Here is a 25,798-nt window from a genome sequence, read left to right as displayed (position 1 = left end):
TATCGTGACCAGTTTTCTGTCTGAAGTAGAGAAGAGAAGGTAAAAATGGACCTTGTGTGTGGGAACAGCTTCAGCCTGATATCCCTCAAGTCTGGCTGAAACTGTTTATGGTCCTGAATCCAAACACATAGGCTTCTGCTGAACTTGAAGCATCTCTGCAGAATCCCTTCTTTTGTCCAGTCCCTTAATCTCTGAAGGTTAAAAACAGCCATGAGTACTTGGACAAAAACAGTGAAAGTTTTCTTATACTGCTATTATGGTGCCTGTGGATCAGGCAATCTGTTCTTATTGCCATCTAATCCCTGGATTTTTGGTTGCAATTTTAATTTAGAGAGTGGAAATTCAATTTTTGATCTGTTCATCTAAGGATCCAAAGTTTATTTGCTCCCATCAAGTTCAAAAGCAGGTCTGTGACTGAGTTCAGTGGTTACAGGATTGTCCATGTTATTTTTCTCTTCTCCCCCACAGCCCTCCACTTTCCCCAAGGTTCTCTTTAAAGTGTAAAACCTCTAGGAAATACAGGCCCACCAGAATCAAAAAGAATCAAATAATTTCCTAAGCTCATTTTCAGAAATAGGGTTTTTTTTCCCCTTTCCTATTTTCTACCACAATCTTGCCTTTTCTTTAATAATCTGGAACTGCAGCTGCATAGCAGAGTAGAATTCAGAGGTTAGAAAAAAAAAAGAAGTGTATGTTTGGGTCTTAAATTAATATACACATTAAATTATATTTAATTATGCCTTATCAATAGGCTGATGAACTTAGGTGTTTGCTGCTGCCATTGGTCATGATGCTCTGTAACAGGCAGAGGCAGCAACTGCTGCTGATGGAAAAGAAAAGGTAGTGGAAGGAGGAGGGGAGAAGAAGGAGGGAGACGAAGGGATTGGCTGCTTTTAATGTCATTCACAGCTGCGAGCCCCGGCTCTTCCGCTGCTCCAGCTCTGGCTCTCCCTTGAACAGCTCCTAGAGAGAACAAGGCGTGCGGAGCTCGGATCACCAGCATCATGCTCCTTGGGCTTGGATCGTAGATCCCCCTCTTTGAACATTAAAATAACTCCTTCGTCTTTCAGCGTCCCAAGCAGACCCAGCGAGAAAACAAGCACGTGAGAGAGAGAGAGGAAAGAAAGAGGAGGAAGACGAAAATCTGCAACCAAGGGGACTAAAGCAAAGAAAAAGAGTGCTTTGCTTGCACAGCTGCAAAGTGGGAATTTAAAGAGCTGCAGAGAGAGAAATTCCAGCTCATCAGCACATACACATTGCAGAATTACAGATCCAGGTAGAAATGACATCAACAGGGAAAGAAGGCAGCGGAGCTCAACATGCACAATATGTTGGACCCTATCGTTTGGAGAAAACCCTAGGAAAAGGACAGACAGGTTGGTTCTTTTGCAGCAGCACCGGTGCAAGAGGGAAGGTGCTGTAGCAGCTAGTGAGGTGTTGGGGATGGGGTGTTTGAGGGTTCAGGTTTTCCCATTTGCTGTTTCAGTGAAGATAATATTCATAGGGGGTTTTGGCCTTTATTTATTTTTAGTTTTCATTTTAATTCCTTATTTTCTTCATTTTTTTATTTTCTCCTTTTCTTAAAAAGAAAAGAAAAAGAAAAAAAAGCCCAGGATGCTTTATGTTCATTACTCCTGCTAATGGGTGTTGTTCTGATGACAGCCAGAGTGCATGCAGAGGAAAAAAAAAGATGATCTGCTGGTGGTGAATTTTCACATCCGTTTCTTCACTGCCCTACTTAGGAGCATTTTTCTTTTTAATCAAATTATATTGAAATTAAAGGTTCACAGCCTGTAGTACCGAGGAGGTGGTGGTGGTGGTAGTGGGGGAGTCACCAGCAGTATTTCATGACATCATGATTGAAAAGGGTGTAGTCCTTAAGGTGCAGTTGGGGGGGGGGGGGTGGTGGAAATATGTACAGTATGTCTCTGGCACTGACTGCTGTGGGTATTCAGCAAATATGGATGGATGGGCTGGTGGTTTTTGTGGGTAGGGTCTGAAATAAAAGAAAAATAGAGGATCGGTAGCAGAATTCATTCTGGTTATGCTGTGTTTTTGTAGGAGGGGTTGGGAGGGGGGAAGGGAGATTATTTAATTATTTTTCTTAAAGCTTGTTTATGAAACTCGCCCCCAGCAGATTTTCCTGAATGGAACAATGGTAAGAAATATTAAAAAGAGGAAAGCGAGTGGAGGGAATTAGCAGAGAGCAGGTGCTTCTGCCCTACATGACATAATTAGATCCCCCAAATGCGTTCAAGATCTGGACTTACTGTTGCTTGCTTGGATAGCATATTCACTTCAAGGGCAGGGGAGTATTGACTGGAAGAAAAACCCTTAAGAAGAAGCCCAAATGTCTTCCTTTTCAAAATTTTTTTATTTTTAGTAACAGGTGCAGTAAGCAATGGCATCTGGCAAATTCATTGGGTTGGGATCCCCCCAAAAGTGGATTGAGACTTGAGATTATAATTTAGGGAAGGGGTAAGATCAGCCATAGGGGGGCTTCTTTGGGCATGTGGGTGTTAAGTGTTGTTCATTATGGTGGGACAATAAAACATGATGCATTGTGGTGTATTTTTTTTTTATAACCCAGCCGAGCTTTGCCCATCTGTTGTCTAAAGGATTTAATAGGCGTTTCCATCCCCAGCTGCTGCCTCTGCTCTGCCTGCTTCCTCACTGCCCTGCGTGGCAGCAGCTCTGCAGTCCGCAATTTTCTTGGGGACACAGTCAAAATCCAGATCTTTCTCTGTAAGAAGCAATGCTCTTCTGAGATGATTGATTATAACCTCCCCCCCATCCTTCCCCTCCTCTTCACAACCCCATAGCAACCGTTCAGAGACATGGATGAAGATGACATTGTCTTCTAGTGCAAGTGACTTTTATTTATATTTCTTTTTTTTTTTCAATCTCTTCAGTATATCAGCTGCTAAAGGTAGTTCTCTGTTACTGTTTTGGTTACCACCTTTATCCTTTGCATAGCTCAGTGGGTCTTCTGCAGTTGTGTTCTTACTAAAATCTGTTCTGATAATGGTAATGAAAATATTCTACCAGCAAAATTGTGGTGTATTGTTAATAAAACTGCCCTATTTCTGCTGATAATCCTTTCCTGAATACTCCAGGTGATCAAAGAGCCAGCTGTAGATGACAAATTCATTTTTGTCTTCATCACCATTTCCTTTTTTCTCTCTCTCTCACCTTCTCAGTACCCCTCCCTCCCCCTTAAATGCAATTGTGCCTGAGATTCCTGAAAATACAGCTGCATTAACCTTTTGCTCCATGTTCTTATAGCCTGACGTTGTGGTCCTAAAGGGTTATCTGCAGCTTTGGTTATTTTTTTTCCTCTCTGCTAATCTTCCTATCTTCCTCCTAAGTGATTAGAGACGTGGGGGTGGAGAGAGAAGAACAGGATGTATTTAGAGGCTTGCTGCTGTTGGCCTCTGCAGTTATTCAACCAGCTGGACAAGGGCGAAAGTTTCCTTTTGCAGTTTTACCGTATAACTGATCTTTATAGATAAGTCTCTGCTGTTTGCACACATGAATGCACATGAAATGCACAATACATTGTGTCATAGAAGCTGGAGGTGGGGGAAGGAGGAAGAGAGATCTTGAAAGTAGCTGATGTCAGTCTGTGTCTCTCTTGTTATACCCGCCCTTGATTAATGGAATAATGCACTGAGGTGAAATCTAACTCAGTATTAAACATACATGGCTAAATATGGAAAGATGCCTTCTGGTCTTCTCGCATTTTCTGTGCTAATCACATTTGGGAGCATGCAGAATGGCATGAAGAGTGTGTGGCATGTAGCTCATCCTCATCCTGCTTGTTTTGGAGGGTGAGCAGGCTACCTGCAGCATTTTAGGAAGAGGACAAGCAGTGCAATATGAGGGCCTGATTCACTGTAGTATATTGTGTATCTTTGCATTTGGGTTGCAGTGGCATACAGATGAAGGAAGTAGTGGTTGTATTCCCTCCCTTAGAGCTTGACTTTAAAGCTTGGAAGATTAGGAGGTAATGTCTTGGAATTTTTTTTTTTCCAAGGGGTTGAGGAAGAGTGAGAAATAAAATCTGGCAAAATGAAATGATGAATAGAAGGAAAGTGTAGGCTGTGTTGCAAAGTCCTGTGCATTTTGCAGTGATCTTCCTATCCATCATTTTTATTTGAAATAAAAAAAACTATTGACTCTATAAAAGTTATTTCAGATAGGCAGGTCAAGCTTTGCTCTGAGATACACTGGCATTATACAAATATATTAATTACTCTTACCTCTTTTTACTGACATCAGAAGGGGTTTTGGGGAGGAGTGAGGGTTCATTCATAGCTCAGAGCAAACTTAAAGAGGATGTCATGGAGGGAGAACTTAAGGGTAGGTAGAACACTCATTGGCTTTGTCTCTGTGAAGTTCTTGCTGATTGCCACCTTAAAAGCTGAAAAAAAGTGTTTACCAGCAGCAACCTACTGGTCCCTGCAGAGAGGTCCAGTGTATGTGGGACATTAGTGAGACCTGGTGACATTTGGCTGTGGGTGGGCAAAACTGACAGGGGGAAAAACCTTCTGTTCAAATTCATGGGTAACAACTGAAAGTGTTGATTGATCAGAGATGCAAAATTTGTCCTGAGCAGCCTTCTGGGCTGGTGCGTCATGCTTGCTGAGGGTGACTGATGCCACAAAGAGAGGATTAGGGCCTCTTAGGCAGAGAAGTTGAAAGGGGGCTACACAGGGCAGTGCTGTAAAATGGTTGGGCTTAGGTCTTTGCTGCTAGTGGGAATAATGCAGCATATGAATTTAATATATCATTTGAGTACCGTAGCAAGATGGTTTGCTTTTGTAATAGGTTGAATTTAGAGCACCTCTTCTTGACGTCATCTGGTGGAATACCTTATGGAATCTCTGTTTAAATGATCTTGCAAGAATACAAGAGGCATCACAATCTTGATTGTTGTACTCAAAAAATTATTTTACAGAACTGCCAGTGTAAAAAAAAATCACTGTTGTGTATATATATGGGTGTGTGGGGGAAGGTTGGTTTATCACAGTTTCATCGGTACATTCTTTTACAGTTAATTATAGGAGGTTTTCATTGTAATTAACAGTAATGAGCAAAGGATGTGTGTCCTGTTACAGTAACACACATGGACACAGTGTCCCTTGAGGAGCCCCAGTCATACCTGATCATGAAGCAGTGTCTTAGGCTTAGATAAAAGAGAGGCTTTTCTCCATTTGCCACTAATTTTACAGGAAACCAGCTCTTGTGTATTCCTTGCTCTATTATTTTTTTAGAATTCCACAGTTATCTCTGTTCATGTGTTTCTTTTGACCTCATTAACCCCTGTTTCACCCTTGAAGCTCTTAACAGTAATTCAAACTGACTAGTGAATATTTATTAATCAGTGCAAAGATGAGGAACTGAAGTATGTCTTGTGAAGGTCTTCAGCATTTTGGAGGGTTTTCTTCTATTTTCATTTGACAGTCACTGTATAGGCTTCGGCATCATTGCTTGCTGTAGCATCAGTTGAATGCCTAGCTGAAATTTCTAAAATGCTGATTTGTCTACAAGCAATAAGGCATTGGTTCTAAGTGGGAGTTACTCTATTCACATTGAGATAAACTCCATGGGAAGTTTAATGTTGCTTATCCATTTTGTTATGTTCCTTTTATTCTGTTTTAAGCCCGGTACAAAGGGTCATGCTTGAAACTCGCAGCACTCTGACCTTCACGAAAAGTGTAGGGGTTCCCTTTTCTGCGTTGCATCCCATATAGCTTACAGCTTTTGTGGATAACAAAAACCACAGTTTTTGTGGATAACAATTATATATGAGCCATGAGTAAGGTATTCAGCAGTGTGCTTTTGGGTTATGTAAGAACAGAAATCATTAAATTTGGGTCTTAGTGAATTTAATAGCCTTTTATTCAGTGAGAGCTTAAACAGGACGTTTCCTTACAGCCTTAACCATCTGTTTCCAAGACACTGGCAGAAACTGAAATTTTAAAATTTTTTTATTTGTCTCTGTCAAATTTGGTTGAAAACTTCAGCTCTGTTCAAGGAATGTTGAGTAGTCAATGGGATCTCAGAAGCCTGGTTTCCTTAGGTAAGTAGGCTAAACAAAGTATATCCTCTTCATTCATACTGCTATAATTTTTTTTTTCTGACCCAGTGTATTGGATCTAGAGAGAATCTAAGGAGTACAGTTTTCTTCCACTTAGCTGTCTAGATGAATATATCATTGTAAGAGGTGTTAATCATTGCAGTTTTCCTCATGGCCTTTTGAAACACATAAGCAAACAACAAACCAGTATATATCCTAATATTATTTTCATATATATACTTTGCTCTTCCTCATGATAGTCTGTGAAGACTTAAATGTTGAATTGGTAATCACAGAAATAAATACTGCAAGCAATACTGTAGGTAGTAGAGGTGTTAAGAATGAAATTTTCCCAAGAAAGGTTATGTCACAGTGACTTTCATTTAATGGATTATCAAGTAATGGTTATAAGTTTTGAGAGATTTGGTCTTTCTTAATTTTATATACCTTTGATCTAACTGTTCAAAAGTACTGTTCGCCTGCTTTACTGACTGAAGTAAACTAGTATTACCCTGCCACTTGCCTGAACTGGAAAGTTCAGCTATCCCTTTTATGACTTTCACTCTTTTTATTTGTTTTGTTTAGTTTATTGTTTGAATTAGCAAATTCCTGTTTGCTAAATGCAGTGAAAATTATTTTTAACTTCCATCCTTCTGCAAACTTTGTAGGGGCATGCCATTAGTCTTTTACCTCAATATCAGTAGCACAGTTATTATGAACTTGTGGAAACAGCAGCAGGCTCTGAATTACTGTTTTTCTTTGTAAAGCACAGGAAGCTTTCTCACCCAAGAGTTGTTAAAATTCGGATACTGTCAAATGAGTAGGATTCTCTGACTATGTACTTACATTTCGGATGCCAGCAGGAGCTATGGAAGCACTGATTTCAAAAATAGGGTTCTTGCACTGTTTAAGCACTTTTCTACTTTTTGCCACTGTTCTAATGCCATTTTGTTCTGCTACAGTGAGAAGGACTGAATTAGGGTGAGGAGAGAGGTTGAAGAAAGGAAAAAAGCTTCTTGTTAGAATTTACATCTTGAGAAGAATTCTTTTGATCTCTAGAAAATCTGGAATTCTGTGAGAAGACCAAGTGTAGTGTTTTAGGTGGGTTCTTACAATTCCTTTTGTAAGCTGAGTGGAGCAGGCAGTGTATGCTTTGGATTTTCCAGCATTGCAGTGTTTTTCCATATACCATAAGTTTACTCCATACATTACATTTTGGGAAGTCTTCAATATTGTGTGCTTTTGATAGTTAAATGGTAATTGCGATGACAGTAATAAATGCCATACACACCTAACAGTTAGCAGGTAGGTAATATAGAACAAATGTAGGTAGTGGAAGAATTCCAGCTTTCAGAAAAACTTTGAAAGGAAATGAGAAGTTTGGAAGTAATACCTTCTGAAGTAAAAGACACTGCATGAGGACTGTATTATGGACATAGGAGAACAGTCATAATAAGACGAGGTGGAAGCCTGGATGTAGATTTCAGTGAAGGTACAGTAAAGGCAGAGACATAAATGAATGCTCAAGTAGTGGTCCTCTTCAGATGCTAAGACACTGTAATTTGCCCTTGTGAAGTCAGTCCATATTTTAAGTTGAGCTGACTTCAGTAGAAAGATTGTCAAGTCTGTGATACACAGATGAGGGTGGATTTTTTTGTTTGTTGTGGATTGTCCTATTAAGAAATATCCCAAAGAAATTTTCTGGTTTTGTTTTAAACAAGCCCAAGATGTTTAGCAATCCTAGTCAATAACGCCGTTCATTCTGCTTATGGAATATGAGGAGATTGTTTCATTTCCAGTTCATGCATAAACATTATGTTTTTCTACAAAACAGCCATAATGATCTGTAGAATAACATGAATAATTTGTTGTAAATAGTGTTCTTAATGAACTTGAACTGTCTTCATCTGCAGTGTCTGTAAATGCAGAGTGATTTCCTTTACATCCTTATTTGTTTCAGATTTTCTGGCAAACAGCTATTTATATCTCCTTTCCCCAACTGTCTTTACCTCACTTATGGATTAGTTGCACTTATGCAGTATTCAAAGATTTGAATCGTGCTCTTGAATGTAGTCTGTTGGGTATGTTGCATAAGAGAGTTGCATTCTACTTGGATCATTGTGCAAGCACTTCCAATACAGATGTCTGCAAGTGCAAACCAAAAATTCAGTTTTGCTGGACAGTTCGGACATGATTCCTATGAGCATCTATGTTTGGTAGATGTAGGTATTCCAGAAGGTCTTTTTAAAAGGTACACAAATGTGACCAAATGAAACTTAATTTAAAATGCCTACTTTTAGAGCATATTAATATCATTCATCCAGTTTCATTTTACTTATTCTACATTTAATTTTGAATAGGGATATAAAATTTTTATTAATTATGTTAACAGACTAGAAACATTACTAATAAAAATATCTTAAAAACCACACTAAAAAAATTACCCAGAAGATTTTTTCCATTGCTTCATAGCTTTTGAAAGTTGGGTTTAAGTGGAGTTTAGGTGGAACAGCAGAATTTGTTTTGGTTCCTTTCACAGAAGTGCATTACTGGCTATTGATGTAGCTGCAAGCATTTTGTTCTTGGATGTGTCGTTTGTGGCAGAGATGGCTATGAGGGTGCAGTTGTCCTGTGGTCTGTATAAACAGGAATACACTGATTCTTTTGTAATGACCTTGGGATAAAGTTTTTAAAGGCCATTAAATGCAAGTGTGTCATGAGACTAAGGATAGAAAGCAATATGGCCAAAGAAGGTGAATGATGGTGTGTGTTTAAGCAAATGCAGGTACATTCTCTTGCAAATGGTACTGTTGCCTTCATAGAGGGCAGAGTAACCTTCAGGCTGGTGCAGGTGGCTGATGCATGGTTACTCAGTGCTGGAGTTGGTAGAGTAGGACGCTTTCCTTGAATTGTTAGTGCTCTTGGCTTTGTTTTGAGAAAATGATTTTATTATTTCCTGAAGGCCACAGAGACGTGTCAGCTGATATAAAGTAGCCCTAAATAACTCTTTCATGGAGTTCTGATGGCCAAGCTTACTGTTTTGCACCCCATGGCTGTGCCAAGCAGTTTCTGCCTTTTAGACTTTTGTTGTACCTACTTTGGCTTCCTTTGTAAAGATTGCTGCTTGCTTAGAAGGAGAAGAAATACTTTTAAATTTTTTTTTTCCACAGAAACATTTTTAATTTTGGATGGGGTAAGGTTAGACCGGAAGGGACTGTTCTTTGTGTAGCTCACCGCAGATAACAGGCTGCTTTTCAGTTTCTTATCTAATATCCAACTATTGATAATCAGTGATTTGATAATTAAGGAGTTTGGAAGAAAGTAGATAACTTGCCAGCTACTGACCTAAGGAGATTATTGCTGGCGAAAACTTTGCACTCAGATTTGTAAATCAGCTGATAGCAGATGGGTTAATGCAGGGTGCAGGGGGATATTGAGGAGAGAAATCACAGTCAGGTGGCTTAGGGTGGGGTGCAAGTATTTTTCTTTCTTGTTATAATGTTACAACACTATGTGGGAATTATAGGCATGATAATATTTCCAGTGGAGTACTTACCTTTAATTTTTTTTTTTTTTTTTAAAGAAGGAAAACTGTTTTCAGGCATCCATTTAGTAAGTGTTCTTCTGGCTCTCTACTTGTACTTACAGAACAACATGCTGTCTTTATATCCTGAGGCTTTTGCAATTTTGATTTGGTATCTTTTGCAGTATATCCTTTATGTGGGAGAAAACAAATCAAGTGTGGTAACGTATATATTTTTTAATAATGTCTACATTACCTATGTGTTAACACAGTCTGTTTTTGCAGTGTCATTCCTCTTTGTGTTCAGCTTTAAATGCCATAAACTGATTCTCCTTGTATTTCATCTATTAAAAGCACTATTGACTGCAACAGAAGTAATGGAGGAGCTGGTTTCTGGAAGAAGCAAGCTGGACTGGACCAAAAATATGTTAGTTTTTTACTGTTTGTCTAAAGCCTACTCTAAGAACTATTACGTTTCAGTCTGCCAAACTGGAACAGCTGCCAATGAGAATGTACTGGGTCTTCACACTGACCTAGCAGACAATGATGATGAAATTGCTTGGCTCTTTATCTTCCATTCTTTTTCTTAATTGTTTTAAGTGTGGCTAGCAGTGTAGACACTAGATTTCTACACAGATACTCCTATTGGAAAAGTGATTGTTTTGTTGCTTTGGTCCAGGATGAGGCACATCAAAGCCCAGGTTCGTAGTGTTGGCTCATCTGGTTTACAGGAATATCATTTATGAGGAAGAGGGACCTGCAAGAACATATTTGCAGCTAAACATGAGCTAGAGATGTACAATTTCCTTTTTAAAAATTCTATTTTAAAAAAATAAAAGAAAAGTCCTGCTCTGATGAAGTCTGGGCTCATCTAGCATAAGACTTTGCTAAGACTACTGCATTTTGTTGCATTTGAATTAAAGCACAAGTTTAAGTGGGAAAACAAGACTTCATATCCCAAATCTCTGTGGTGTGAAATGCACTGTGTGGGATACTAAAAGTTTTCTGATGTCTTTGCTGACTGCTTGCCAGCAGAGGATTGGGGTACTTATCATGCCAGCCATTTGCCCTGGGTGAGTTTCATTCAGTGAGTGTGTGAATTCCTTTTAGTAACTGTGACCTGTCCCTAAGATTAAGGAATGAATTTGACTCTTAAAGTTTTTTACCATACTGGAATCTCTTAATCTCTTCCAGTATTCTATTACAAAGCTCTCATCATGTTTTCAGGTTCTAAATGATGGGTAGCTTAACTGTCGTGTTGAGACAAACTGCTGGCAGCAGGTACAGGTTTGGTCCATGGTTTTCTTTTTGAAGTCCATGTCATCTGTTTTTTTTTGGTTTGCATTTTTGTGGGTTTGTTGGTTGGTTGGGGTTTTTTTTGGTTGCTTTTGGGGTTTTGTTTGTTTATCTTTGTTTTAAACTTTGACGTTACCTTGCCTCTTCAAAGTGGAAACTGGTCCAAGGATTGTCATCCTAATTTAGAGGCTACTAGACAGATATTTGGTTCTTTCTACAGCTGAAATCTCTTAGAGAAAATTAATTAAGACCCTAGGAAGGTATTCTCAGAAAATTTTGGGGGATGTTACAGTTCCAAGGCTGAGACCCTTAATCATTTAGGCCCTATTCATCTTACTGCTAAGAGCTGGTAGAAATACTCAAAGACATAGCCCATATCTAAATAAGCATATATTATCATCAGAATTTTTTTTTTAATTGTATGGTCATGGTAGACTGAAAAACAAGGTACTTTTATGGTTTTCTCCTACTTATACAAGATGCTTTGTCTGTGGGAAATTAATGCTGATGCACTGTATGTCCTTGGAGAATTATTTTATCTTAGGTGTATTTTTTTTTTCTTCCACATTTCATGTGTCTTGCCTAGTTTGTGAACTGAGGGGAGGGATAATTTGTGTTACATTATCTGCATGTAATCCCTTTCATGCTAAGGCATTAATCCTAGTGAGGCCTTTGTGTGTGAACAGGAAGTTCTATTTAAATATAGGAAGAAGCTCCTTCACTGTGAGAGCAGGTTGCACCTGGCACTGGTTGCCTAGAGATGTTGGGAAGTCTCCTTCCTTGCATCTATTCAAATCCAGACTAGACAAAGCCTTGAACAGCCACTCCAGCTGACCGTGCTTTGACCAAGGGTGTTGATCTAGATGATCTCCAGAGATCACTTCCAGCCTCAACTCCTCTGCTATTCTGTGTTATCCTGTGCAGCTAAACCATAGCTTGCTCAGTGAACTGTCAAACTACGGAACTCTGTTCTCCAGTTTTGTACCCTGTATTCCCCTGCTCCTGCTCTTTCTCTGTCCCTTGCCTCTTGGACTAGGTGAGGACAATGTCTGGGGCTCATTTGGAGCTGTCTCTGCTGCTTGTCTATCTTTTTTTTTTCTCTTGAAATACATTAAGGATTAAATCACAACTGAGCTTTCCAAAGTGGGAGTGATAGTTTGAACCTCTCAGGGTTTTTTCCACAGACATTCAGCACTTTCCATTAAACTTGTAGAATCTTAGAGACTTAACCTTGCTCTTTCAAACTTGGTTGAAACTTGATAATGGGTTCTGATGTTTTGGGGGATTTGCAGACAGACAGCTGGAACATTTAAATTTTATTTCCTTAAAAAAAATCAGGTTAACAGAAAGCTGTTCTAAACAGCGCAGCTTCTCTAATCTTCATTTGGTTTTGAGGGCCATGACATGCTGCTATGGCAGATCAGGATTGCTGCAATACAGCTGCTCTTCAGATATTGCTCTCACCTTGGTTAAGTTTTCTATACCAAAGTTAGAAGGAAAAAGTGGTTCTAATAGCACATTATGATTCCCTAATGCTGGGGGAATCCCCAGACAACTTGACAAGCTGGATTCCTGCCTACTCTCTGCTGCTGGAGCAGTGCAAAGCAAGGGCAATGGAGACTTGAACTTGGTCATTTCTGTTTCCAAGCTGAGCTCAGTGCTTGGGGAGTGTGGGAAGAAGGGAGCCCTCTCTGTATTTCCTCCATGTATCCATTTTGGTACAGTGGCAGTATTTGAAGTAGTCTTTCCTGCAGAAAGCTGAGAGGGAGACTGAGAGCTGTTTGTGTTTGCAATGCCTGTCTGTACAAAATCGTCACCAAAGACAAAGCCAAGTATTATATTAGAAGTTGGCAGTGGCACAGGCACTATTGCCCTATTAAACACAAGCATTTGTTTTTTTGTAAAGACACGGCTATGAGTGGCACATCTTTTAAGATTCCTTACGCTTTGTGAGCACCAGCCTTCAAGTTTGTCATTATCCTTTGAAACTAATTAAATCTACCCTTTTCCCCCCAAACTTCCCACTCCTGTAAATCAGTAAAGCTTGATTAAAATCAGTGATCATCGACAATAAAGAACGATCTGTTCTAGAGTTTCTGGGTTTTGTCCCATGCTGCTTTTCATCTGGGTTTGTGGTTTATTTCATTGCTCATATTTATGAAATTACATCTCTTTTACTTCTGGTTGTTTCCTGATTGCGATGAAGACATTACTTAGGCAAATTCCCCACTCAGTTACATCTGTGCAGTCTCAGTGACTTCAAGGCCTTGTTCAGGTTTATCTGAGAGGGGAGTTTGACTCATGAGTAAGCTTCTCATGGATGGCAGCAGAGGCAGACCTCTGGCAGTGTTCTAGTTAAGAGCAGCCTAGGAATACATCTCTGCAATGAATATTCAAGCAAATTAGAGCACTAAGTGGAATGACACTGTAAGCAAATTCAATTCATACTGAAAATACAGGTCCAGCATTTTACAAATTACTATATTTCATCCTTAAAGCAGAAGTCTGTCTGCTCAGCTAACACACAAATTAAGCCAAGCAGATGTTTTAATACTTTTAGTAGTAATTCTTTAGTATTCCTTACATGCATGTACTGAAATTACCCAACCAGTCTGCATTAAGTTTCGGGATAGGGAAGATGTCCTTACATTTATCATTACTGTATTTTTGATAGGGAAAGGAACAACCAGGCTACCAGCATGATTGGGACAGTTGCCATCGTTGTTAACAGGAGGCTTGTCCTGTTCAGGCAAAACACTGCAAAAATAGGCAGGGTTTCTGAATCTGTGTCCTTTATGCTGTCATCACCATTAATCTTACCACCACTGAATTAGTTGAGTTACGGCTGCAAAGCCTCTTTAGCTCCACCATTCCTTATTTATTCTCAGTGCTTTGGTGCCTGTGGCTCTGTGGAACCAGGTGGGCTGTGGACTGCTTCACAAGAATTCTTAGCAACCTTGATTAGAATAGCAAAATTAACATCATATTTATTGTTTGAGTGTCTGCTCTACTGCAAATTTCTGAAGAGTTCATCTGAGGGGAGAAACTCTTGTGCTGTAGGTCTTTTTCTTCTCATTGAAATGGTGGAGATTGAAAACATGGCAAGGCCAAAGATCTGGATCAAAGGGTATGTGTAACTTGCAGTCAGAGGTGGAATTCTAGCACTGGTGGGTAGTGCTATTCTCTTCTGGCACAAAGAGCAGTGAATACAGGGCAGTGAAGGTTGGAGAAGTGAACCAGAGCACCCAAGAACCTTGCCCTGTGTAGAAGTCCCGTCTTCCCCACCTTATTATTTACTTGTAGCAGATGTGCCTTTGTTTTGGTCTCTTGATAAACTCTTCATCAGCTACAAATCAATATGGCGTGTCAGATACGGATAAGCTGAATATTTTTATACATAAAGCATTGTACACTTTGTGTATGTGAGACTTCATTTCAGGGTTGCTTTGGGGTTTTTTTTTGTGTGTGTACACAAAATACCAACCTTCTGCTTGATCCTGTAGAGTTCTAATTCTCTTGTTCAAGATTATTCTGTATTCTCAAGGCTTCTAGGATTAAAGGTACTGAACTTCTCAAAAGATTGGGTCATTATTTATACTCTTGTGATCTCTAAAATGCTACAGAGTCCTAGCTGGGACATTTCTTGGCTTCAAGAGTAGTAGAGATGTGTACAATACAGGGTCTGTTCATGTCTTTGTGCAGTTATAAGGCAGATTATTCAGAAACAATAACTGTGTGGTCTTCACTGGCCTTAACAGGCTCAGTCACTGACTTGGGGTGGAGCCTTTGGCAAGTAAAAAATTATAATTTTTTTTGTGATGCCCTGCTGTAAAACTAAGATAATTCTTGACTTCCCGTTGGGATTGACAGGGTTAGCCAGTTAGCATAGATAACTTTTTCAGAAATAAAAAGCATCATGAAAAGGGCTGGGATAACCCTACTGTTTAGGACTCTCCTCTCCTCTCCTCTCCTCTCCTCTCCTCTCCTCTCCTCTCCTCTCCTCTCCTCTCCTCTCCTCTCCTCTCCTCTCCTCTCCTCTCCTCTCCTCTCCTCTCCTCTCCTCTCCTCTCCTCTCCTCTCCTCTCCTCTCCTCTCCTCTCCTCTCCTCTCCTCTCCTCTCCTCTCCTCTCCTCTCCTCTCCTCTCCTCTCCTCTCCTCTCCTCTCCTCTCCTCTCCTCTCCTCTCCTCTCCTCTCCTCTCCTCTCCTCTCCTCTCCTCTCCTCGGACTGGACCATACAGCCTGGTCTCTCTAGGGGATGATATCTGTTTATGCTGTATTTGTCTTCCATAGCTTCTCCTTTTGATTATTGAAATACTGATGTATAAATGCAGAAACTTCTGTGTCTGCATTTAAAACCGAAATTGTTCTAACTATCCGATAAAACAGAAAAATTGCTTTGATGTTCCCATTTTGAGAATGTGGCTATGCTGACTTTAGTTGCTTCTTTCCTTAGGGGCATTTGTCCCTGATCTCTCAAACAAAATGTCACTGAATAAAACTGTGTATGATGCTGTGTGTTCTAGTTACAAAAGATTTATAACTTGGTCACTTTTATTAATGCCTCTGTGGAGCTGGTGGAATTCTACTGCAGTGTTAAAATGCAGCAGTTTCATTTTCCTGCAGGCAGCAGCCCTCTGGTGGTGTGCGTTTTTTTCTTTTTTTTTTCCCTCTTTTTTTTTTTTTTTTTTTTTTTTTTTTTTCCCCCTTTTAAGTCGTCTTTGGAGATTCGGATAGACTGATAGAGAAGCCTTTAAAAGTGCCTCAAATTAAGCTGCCACATAGTCCCATATCTCCTCTCTTTTCCTTTCTAGTCCTCACCTCATCACTACCCCCACCTAAATTTGCAAGTGGAATGTAAAAGACAAAGAAAGGTTAAAAAATTAACCCCATGGATAATACTAACAGTCTTATTTGGCAAACTGATATTTACCAAATACTATTTGCATAAATTTCAGCTCACAGAACTACTGCCTGGAAAGGGTATAGGTCGGTGTGAAGTGGGTGGCTCAGCTCCTGGGTTATTCTGAAGACTAGACTGTTAGGAATGCAGGCATTTCTGAGGAGGCTGCTGATGAACTTGAAAATTGAAATATCAAAGAATTTTTTTAAGGAATGACCTTAGGAGTCTGTTAAATGGGCGTTAAAGATAGTCATATTGGAAATTACTGTCTGGAAAAAATATTTTGGCTGACGGGGAAGGAGAATCTTCTCATCAGTGCCCTAGGAGTGAAATTTACCCTTTTGCTAGTATGAGATACAGCTATAACTTGAGTCCCACTTAAGACCTATTTTGAAGTACTAAGTTATGTTCTGGGAGGTAAAAATGGGAGTTCAGAAAACAGATAAAATAAAATATTGCTCCTTACTATTTTTGAGATAATAACCCAGAGTTTTGTGCAAATGAATTTTGAAATTATTAAAGCTGTGCCAGAAATGCATTTGGCTTGTTTCCTTTCCAGGACTACAGTAAATGTCAAAATCATGCTGTATCTGTGACTGTGCTACTGCGTAAATACTCTGTAGGAAGACATGCAGTTTTGTTAACAATTGAATGCTGAAGGGTTTAGGGCAAATAATTCCAGTTAAGATTAGTTGTTTTAAAATGTACTGATTTTTGACTGTGGTGTTTGAAACCTGTGTTTGTGAAGTGAAAACAAAGTTACTGCTTAGGTTTCTGTGTTCTTTGTTTTGTTTGTAGGGGGTTTTTGTGGTTTTTTTTTGGTTCATCTTAAAGAAGAAAGGGATTGGTAAATAAAAAGCATTAATATACAGAATAACGTCTGTTATTTTAAGTGCTGAACAGTGACTGTGGCATATGAGCCCTTGGCAGTACTGGGTTGAACTTGATACTGTGGACAGCAGGTAATACGAATTTGAGGCCTTACTTGATAATGCTTTAGGTCACTTGTGATATAATTGCTGAAAATTATCAAGACACATTTGTGCCAGCTAAGATATGTGGTGCAAAAGTGTTGTTTCAGCCATGATGCTTTTGGGTGTGTAAGTCTTGGCTCTTTTTTCTGGTTTTGCCTTGGTGAGGAAGCAAAGGTCCAGCCTAGAGCACAGTTTGGGGGCGGTCTGAGCCGTGCAAAGAACTCTTAAGTGCATGTAGATTATATATTAGAGGGACAGTGACAATTTATGACCTTTAATACTTGCAGTTAACATGGGAGAAATAGGAGAGGTTAAGGCATGACTAGTTCTTCCCTAACCCACAATCTCCAAAACATGATTTTATTTTTGCTTATTTAGATTCCTGTTTGTGATTTAAAACATAGCGCTGTAACACATGCTGCAGTAGGTTATTGGTCATATTTTGGAGGCAGAAAAAAAATTGGTTATTGGCTACTCAGGCATGTTAAAAGAAGAAAGGGGGGAAAAAAAGATCTTGGGCCCTTCATTTTCTTTTTCCTCAGTGTGCTTATTAATTTGGCAGTGAGAGGCCTAAAGTGAGCAGCTTTCTGCCATCCAGTGGAGAGGGATACCAGTTTTTAAACTAAATCCATAAAAAGAATAACAATGCAAAAGCTTCAGTAAACAAATGAACTTTTAAAAAAACCTGAATTGTCCCTGTTTTGCCACAAGCTTAGGGTAGTTCAAAGGTTTAAAACAAAAAAAAAAAAAAAAAGAAAAATTGAATTACTAGGCTGTGGATGAGGTGAAAGCAAGTCATATTTCAATTCAAAAAGTGAAGTTATCCTCGTCCACCCCCATTGATTTTTTTCTAATGAAAATCTCAAAATACGTTTGTTTCCAGTCTAAAAATGAATTCAAGTGGTTTATGGCCATTTCTGGAGGTAGGGTGTTGAACGTGGTAAGACTTTTGTGTTGATCCCAACACAGCTGTACATGCATCCTAGGAGCGATTAAATCACCAAGACTTTATTCCCTAACCTGAACAGAGAAGCAGCTATGATTATAGTGTCAGTAGTCTGGCTCAAATGCGCAATTTCTTTGGTTTCCTATTCTCTCTTAACTTGCAAAAATACTGAGATTTGAAGGGAAACTGTTTAAAACTCATTTGGCTTCTTACTGGTTCTGTTTTTGTGACTGGGTACACCTGGTACTGTGACCTTTGCAATGCAGTTCTTGCCATTCTAATGTCTGTCCTGCTGTGAAGTTGCACGGATGTGCTGTTTCTCCACATTTTGGAAGTTATGTAATTCATATGCAAAATAGTATTTAAATATCAACTTAAACCAACACTGTCCTGTAGTTTTTGGGTTCTTCTGGTTATAAGAGGCTGGTTTTTTTTTTTTCCTAAACACTTTTTTTGTTTATTGTTGCAACTCTGGTGCTTCATTGATGTTTCTTTGGATTTACAGCAATTTTACACAGCAGAGTAGTACAATACCCTACTGTGGACCTTGTTGTCTTCCACATGTTCTTACAGGAGTCACCCTTACTGAAGTCAGCAAATGGGTTCTACTGGAAAGCTGTTTCAAGTGAGGATATTTTGTCGTTGCTCTCCTGAATTCCATGTAAACAACTTCAGCAAAGACTAGGCCGTAAGCAGTAAAAGGTATAGATAGAAATAATAGTCAAGTAGGATTTCATTATAAGCTACACCAGGAAAAACCCGCCCCATGATGCTTTCTCTTGTCAGCTGTGAAGCTTATTTAAAATGACATATATTGCTGAAGAGAAGCATTTAGTAATTGAAATGTAAGTGGGTGACAAAGAAACAATACATATGCAGCAGCTTTTTTTTTTCCTCCAGTTTTGTGTTTCCATCTCTGTCATAGTAGCACCTATTGACAGTATTGGAAGTAACTTTTTTGGCTTTCATATTTCTCTGGTGCTATATTAAACCTTTATTCTTTGGCATTCAGCAAGTCAGTGGTATAGGATCCTCTTACTGCTCACCCTTTGATTTTTCACTCTTTTCCTATGGCAACTTTTCCTGCTAGATGCATGTGGATTTAGCTTGATTCCCAGCCTTGCCAGCAGCATTGCAAAATCGAACTGTAGCATTTGAAAATACTGCTCTATTGAAACACAAGCTGGAGCAATCCAGACTTGGATTTCAAAGTGAATGGAAAGATCTTGATCCATGCTGCTTTGCAAGCTCAGCACCACAGAGTGTGATTGACTGTAAGCTCACTCATATTATGAAACACTGATGGGTATTTAGTGTAATAACAGGCTGGAAAAGTGGGATATGTGAGATCATGAAGAAGCCCGGAGTCTGTCTCTCTTCACAGGCAAATTGGTGCTTTGCTTATGCTGTTTTTAAAATGGCTTGTTAGCTCTGAGTCTATTGAGTCTTACTTTAGATTTCCACTGCTTCACAGGAAACACAGTTTAACCATGGGTTACTCCAGGAATAGCCTGAGTTTGTATCCCATAATCTTAGTTGGAGTTGATTTATTTTATACAGTGTAACTGAAAGATCAGATTTGGTGACTATGGGCTAGATCCTGAGCTGGTACTATTTGGTTAAGAGCCTTGGATTCCATGCTGCTGGACTGACTCTAGTTATGGATTTGACCTTCTATGTAAAGGCAGAGACTAAACTTTTTAAATTTGGGAAAGGGTCTAGATGTTGAATTTTCTTGTTTCAAACATTGTTACTTGACAAAAGTACAAAACTACACACATTGTAAAAGGTTTTGGTGTCTGAAATTTTAGATACTGCACTCTTTCTGCAGAGAGGTGCATATTTTTTCAGTCTTTGAAAAGGTCTTTCTGTAACCTTGACTGGGTTTTTCAACTTTCTTTACGTAAGTGATCTCTGAATTTATAGCAACTGCATTTCTATGTTGATACAATAGCCACAGCTTGGATATTGCCTCTGTCCTGAGCTATCCACAAATGCCTACAGTTCTCTTAGACAATTGACCTTTGGGCCTAGAATTCTTACACTTGACCTCTAGTCCAAAAATTACTTTTTTTTTGTCTCAAGAGATCTCAATAAAAATCTGTATGAGGAGGTTTATTTCATCTGACTGTTGGCAGCAGGAGGTGGTAAGGAAGGGGAAATCAGTAGTTCAATTTCTTGCTGGAATTAAATCCTTGAGAAAATAAGGACAGTCCTTTATTTGAGGTTTACTTGGTACCTTCCCAGTACTTAGCTTGCTCCACATCAACCTTCAAAATTTTTGTACTTCATTTTCATTAGAAGGCCTATTAATTTTGCATTAATACCCCTTGATAAGGAGTCATGTGATGAAACACACACAGTTGAACAGAGGTACTTTTGGCTACAGGTAAGATTTTAAGTCTGAGGCTTAACCATCTTTAAATTTCGGGACAGTGAATATAGGAAAAGTGCTTTTTTGTTCCAGAACTGTACATAACCACATACTTACTAGTTCTGTGAGTGAGATGCAAAACTCATCAAGGGCCTGTCTTTTAGATCTGTCTTGGCCATTGTCCAACATCTCATGCCATTTCACACCATCAACCTAGTTCTACTTGTGTATGTCTATGCTGCAGTTTCTAACAAGGCAAGAAGAGGGCTCCCAGACTGCTGTGGTGGGTCGGGACGATACCTGGATTTACTAATTTAAAAGGGTCTTGGTTGTCTCTTTCCTGCACTGCTGTCAGTTTTAGACAGTCTACTTCTTGATGAGCACAACAGGAATGTTGTGATGAAACAAGGGGTTTTTTGTCAGGCCAGTGTTCCCTCTTGTTACAGTATGGTGTAGTACATTTGTTCAGTGGCCAGTTGTAGAAATGCTGCAGCAGCTGACTTCAGAATCACCAGTAGTAGGATTATTTGGGGGGGGTGGGTTTGCCTCTGGTATCTTGGTTAGTACTTGCCTTCTGTGTCAAAGATTACCAGTTGATTTTTATTCTAATATAGGGATATGAATCTGTTCCCGATATCTGTCTGTACTTTGGATGGATGTAATTTTATGTTGCCCCAAGTGAATGAAAAGAAGCATCAAAATCCTTTTCTCCTTTTCCTTCCTTCTCTATTTAAAACTTTATTCACTTTTATTTTATAGAGATAACATACGTCCTGGTATTACGGGGGTATTTTTAATGTATCATCTCTATCTTTCATCATCCTGTGTTTGTCTAACATTATCTAGTATGTCTCTTTTTAGTCTGATCATCAAAACTGGCTATCTGGATATTTTCATTTTATCCTGGTATGGTCCTCATGCACTCAATGCTTTTGCTGCTAGTCTCTTAATGTTACCTATTTCTACTATGCATTTTTGAGGTCAGTATTCCAGTTGGGGATGTATCATTGATTTCTACATTGGCATTATCTAGTTCTCAAGTACAATTTTAGATTGGATTGTTCAACATTTTGTTGTCAGTTTTGATTACCTCTGCACATTGAGTTGATATTTTTACTGTGCTGTCTGAAGTAATGGTCTCTTCTTGAATGACTCCAGTTAACTTGGGAGTCAGAAATGTATATTACTACTTCACATTACTCTTTCTATTATGCATGTATTGACCCTGAATTTCATCTACAGTTATGCTGTCTTTCCACCAAGCTTTGATACTTCATTGTTTTAAGTGCTCAAGTGAGACTTAAGTATTGGTCTAGTGCTATCCTACTGTGCAAGGGTAAATTTCACCCTTTATGAACTGATGCATCCTGTCACATTAATCAGGGATGTACTGTGGATTGCCTAGGGCAATATGAAGGATCAAATTTCCCAATTAACCCCTTCAGAACTGAATTAAATGTTGATGCCAGATCTATAATGTGTAACACAAACTTGATGTATCATGATCTGTAGTTCTGGTGATCTATCTCAGTATGACCATAGAGGAAACTTCAGCCGTAGCAATCTGCTGGATACTTGAAATATTCCAAGGTTGAAAAGGTCACAACTGGTGTATCCAGGGGTTAAGAGATTTGTAGCATTTTCTTCTGTTCCTTCCTCTGTTTGTAAAATAGGTCTTTGTCAAAGCAGGTCCATACAGGTTCCCCCAGCTAACACATTGAGTTTGAAGGGACTCATATATGGCCATCTATCCTTTTGCTTTTATTAAAAGGAAAATCCATTTCTTCTTTGCTGTTTCATGGAAGAGTTTCTAGGTAGGTGAGAAAATGGCTGGACATGAGCAGGTTTGATTGCTTTGGTTACCTCTGATTTTGAGAGTCATTTCTTGACACTTCTGTTTTGTCACTTGTAATGTTGATAATGTGCCTCACACAAACTACTTTGAAAGTTGAAGACTCACTGTACTATAGAAGCTCAGGAATTTTTTTTTTTAAGTATAGTGTTTCAAAATGTACAACAGGGTCTGCTGATGTCTGATTTGGTTTTCTGTTGTTCACTGAAAATATCGAGAAACTGACAGACCAAATAAAGCATTTCTCCTCCATATCCCCTAAATGAGGGAGGAAACGTTCTGAAGATGATTCTTTTTCCTGCTTCCCCAAAGAACCCAAACAAAATAAAACTGCAGTATAAAGGGTATAAAAATGTGACTAGACAGAAGAATTTTTTTCATCCCTTCAAGCTTATTACTATTATTGTTGTTATTGTTGTTATTATTATATTATTGTTGTTGTTGTTGTTGTTATTATTATTATTATTATTATTATTATTATTATTATTTTGGTTTTTCTGGTTTGGGAAGAGAACTTGTTGTGTTCAGTGGTCACTGATTGCTGTAAAATTGGCAAACTGTCCAGCTGTTCAGTGGATGCTTGTCTGATCATGGAAATCCTGCTTATGAAGTAGAGCGGGGGGAAAAAGAGTGGAACATGCTGGTATCTTAGTGGATTTAGTTTTACACAGTAGTAGTGGGTATGCTAAACATGCAGTGACTCTTTTACTTAGCAATTTAGACTAAACCCCATAATTATTTAATGAGCAACTTCCCTCTTTCTCTCTCATTTGTTTTGATCCCTAACCCCCAGAAGTGCTGGCTTCAGGGTCTATGTAAGTCTGTGTACTTGCTGCCCACCCTGGGTATTGTGTACATTGTCTTGACTTATTTATTAGCCTTTATTTTTCTAATCTGTGAAATTTTTGTAGGGAAGGAGGAAAGAAACAGGACCTTTAAGTGACAACCCACAGCTCCTCTTAACTAGTGACGGATGCCTTCTGACGTGACATTCTGGGGACTTTGAGACTCCTGATAATAATATTTGTGGTTCAGGAATGACCTTGCATATCAGAAGGTCTTTGTCTATCCTGCATGTCATAATGAGTTAAACATTGTGGTGAAACAGTACAAAACCGAAGTGCTGTGTCTGAGGCTCCTGCAGCCTCTTTATCCCCTTGTTACCTTTAGGAAGAAAATGAAAATGGATGCATCTTTCTAGAGAATAAGGAAAAAATATTGCTGAAAGGAAATAGCTGTTTCTGTGTGCTGCTTAGAACAGTCCACAGGCTATGCTGGAACTTGGCTCAGTTTTGGGCAGTATATGGAAACAGAACTGAAAGAAAGCTGATAAGGAAGCCAGTTCAGAACCTTGCAAAAAAACTTCTGGATACAGTAAATCACTTGAGTCTTAAGCTATTCTAATTAAAATAAATTTACCTTACTTACAATTACCTTTTTATATTAACTTTTATTTGTGGTACTAGATGGGAAGCCAAGTGAAAGTTGGATTTTGGTTTCTAGAAGCAACTTCCCCAACTTACTTAAAACAGGTCATGCTCATTTGTGCCAACATTGCAGTCAGTTGCTCAGGGAGAATGGTTGTGCCATCAGAACTGAGGATCATGATTCAGATTCAGTAGTGGAGAAGAGCAACATCTGGATTATGTGCAACTGCTCAGGAGTACTATTTTTTATCTAGAGATTTAAGGTTGGAAAAATAAGATCTAACTGGCCTGGTATTTCAAATGATGCATTTGCTTATAATGAGATTCTTATACAACTTATTGGAGTTATTTCCCAATGTCGCAGTTTGAAGCTTTGTCCTGATCATGCTTCAGCTTTGAAATGAGTTCCCGCCAATGTGTACTCCTTATCAGAGGCATGAAGCCATTCTCTTGTAGTCACCACATTGACTGAAATTTCCATGGAAACACAAGGCCGGTGGAAGGGCTACATACAGCAAATGAACTCAAGAAAAGGAGTGGAAGGGAACACCCAAACCTGATTTTATTTATGTATTTTTCTTTTCATCATACCTGAAATGTAGCCATTATTTATGAAACCTTTCCTGCATATCATGTTGGACTTACAGGTTCTCCCCCTAGGACTTGCTGAAGCCGTAAATCAGGAAGACCCTCAGAGTTTTGCCGCTTCATTTTCTTCCTTAGTAAGGAAAAATGAGGGCTCTAAAGCATTGTTCTCTGCTGGATTTGGTGTGAAGGAGTCTGCTTTCAGTTCTTTTTGATCAACAGGAAAATTCCCTGTGGTAAAGAAGCCTCTGCTTCCAGTGGTGGTGTCTCACTACTGGAGGTGGCTCCTGAGCAGGCCTTGCTATTTGCATTGCCCTTGTTTTACACACTGTAGAATAAAAAAGTGTGCTTGAAGCAGAGCTCTACCATGCCAGTCATTCACTGATACAGGGTCTCTCGGACATTTAGTGACATATGTGAGAACGATTCCATCTCTTGGCTACATTATCCCAGAAAGGGAGCTGTAGCTGACTGCTCCCTGTGACTTGTTTTTCTCTCTAAGTAGAGGTATTCCACAGCAGAGAAGTTGACCTTTAAAACAGACACTTCTGTAGTTTCAATGATGATGATTATCTGTTTTTCCAAGAAATCGTGCTGATTAGTATGAAAAGTTAGCTGAATCATTCATTTCATTCAAGAATTGTTTTGTCTTGAAAACAATTTGCTTATGATGATGCAAAATGGGAACTACTTTTTTTTCTAGAACCTTTCCTTCTATTCTCTTCTGTACTGAGTTATGTGTTGGAAAATTATTCTCCTCCCCCCTCCTGAAGTTAAAAGGAAAGTGAGGATTTAATTTCACAAAAAGGTCTAACTAGTAGGGAAACCATAAACCATAGATTTATCTGATGTAAATTCAGTTTATCTTTGTTGAAGTTAGGATGGATGTAAACTGGCTGGTGCTCTGATCAGCTGTAGCGCGTGTTCTTATCATTCTGCAATGTGCATTACTATTGTTTAACATTACAATCTGAAGATGAATGTGGCTATGACAACTATTACTTTACAATGATGAAAAATACATGGAGTTGAGTTAACAAATGCTAGGTATTGCCCTTTAAATCTCTAACTCTTGATGTGAGAAATTCAGTCAGATACAGAAATTGTGCTTTTGGCTTCTCTGTAGATTTTATCTTAGAACTAGACCAGAAGCCATTCTGACAAAGTAGACTTCCTGTTGCTTGGTTTCTTTGGCTTTGGAGTTGACAACAATGTAAGAGAGAGGGTTGGTTTCAGAATAACTCACCAATTCCCATGTACAAATGCTGAGAGGTGAGAATCTGTTTCACTGCTTTAAACTAACCTGGTTTGACTTCTGTCAGCACAGGATTCACTTATTGCTGGAGTGGATGGTCCTTTCACAGAGGAGAGTTAATACGGAAAGAACTTCCTGAGAAGGATAGTTCTGCTCGCCGGTTTCCTTAGCCCAGTTTTTAAAGTCTTATAGCTGCTAAATAACTTTGGAGTCTTCAGTTGCATCTAAATATTTTCTTCTTGATGTTTTATAATACAACAGGAACTTTATTTACTCTTTCTACTTAATTCTCTTTTTATTGCACAAGTACTCCTTAGATTCCTGTAGTCTTCGTTCTTACTTTATGGAATTGTGAGTCTGATGGAGCCATCAGAATGCCCCTTCCAATCTGACACCTAAGTTTCTATGAGGGATCATTGCTATGCCTTCTTTCTTTAGAAATACTGTAGAACAAAACACAGGCTTGCTCCTCGTGTTGGCTGCATTTTCTGAACTGCATTGGAGTAACTGCGAAACTTGTAATTACATCTAGGTCTTGAATTAAGGCCCTCATCCCTTCCCTCAGTGGTAGCTTTTATTTGTT

The 25,798-nt window shown here is 39.0% G+C and overlaps 1 protein-coding gene across 2 annotated transcripts in view; it reads left to right on the top strand.

Moving 5' to 3' along the window:
- Positions 1-1,282: 1,282 nt before the first annotated feature.
- Positions 1,283-25,798, top strand: part of BRSK2 (BR serine/threonine kinase 2) — a gene marked incomplete at both ends in the record, with an annotated part of 307,761 nt that continues 283,245 nt past the window's right edge. For both annotated transcript variants that reach the window (XM_082283910.1, XM_082283909.1), the window contains one exon: positions 1,283-1,376. In XM_082283910.1, the coding sequence (XP_082140036.1) occupies positions 1,283-1,376 (94 nt within the window). The remainder of the gene's footprint in view (positions 1,377-25,798) is intronic.

Source organism: Coloeus monedula (genome assembly GCF_965178545.1).
Source record: "Coloeus monedula genome assembly, chromosome: 6".
Taxonomy (NCBI): Eukaryota; Metazoa; Chordata; class Aves; order Passeriformes; family Corvidae; genus Coloeus; species Coloeus monedula.
The sequence above is the reverse complement of the archived record's forward strand: the minus strand, read 5'-3'. Positions and strand labels throughout refer to the sequence as shown.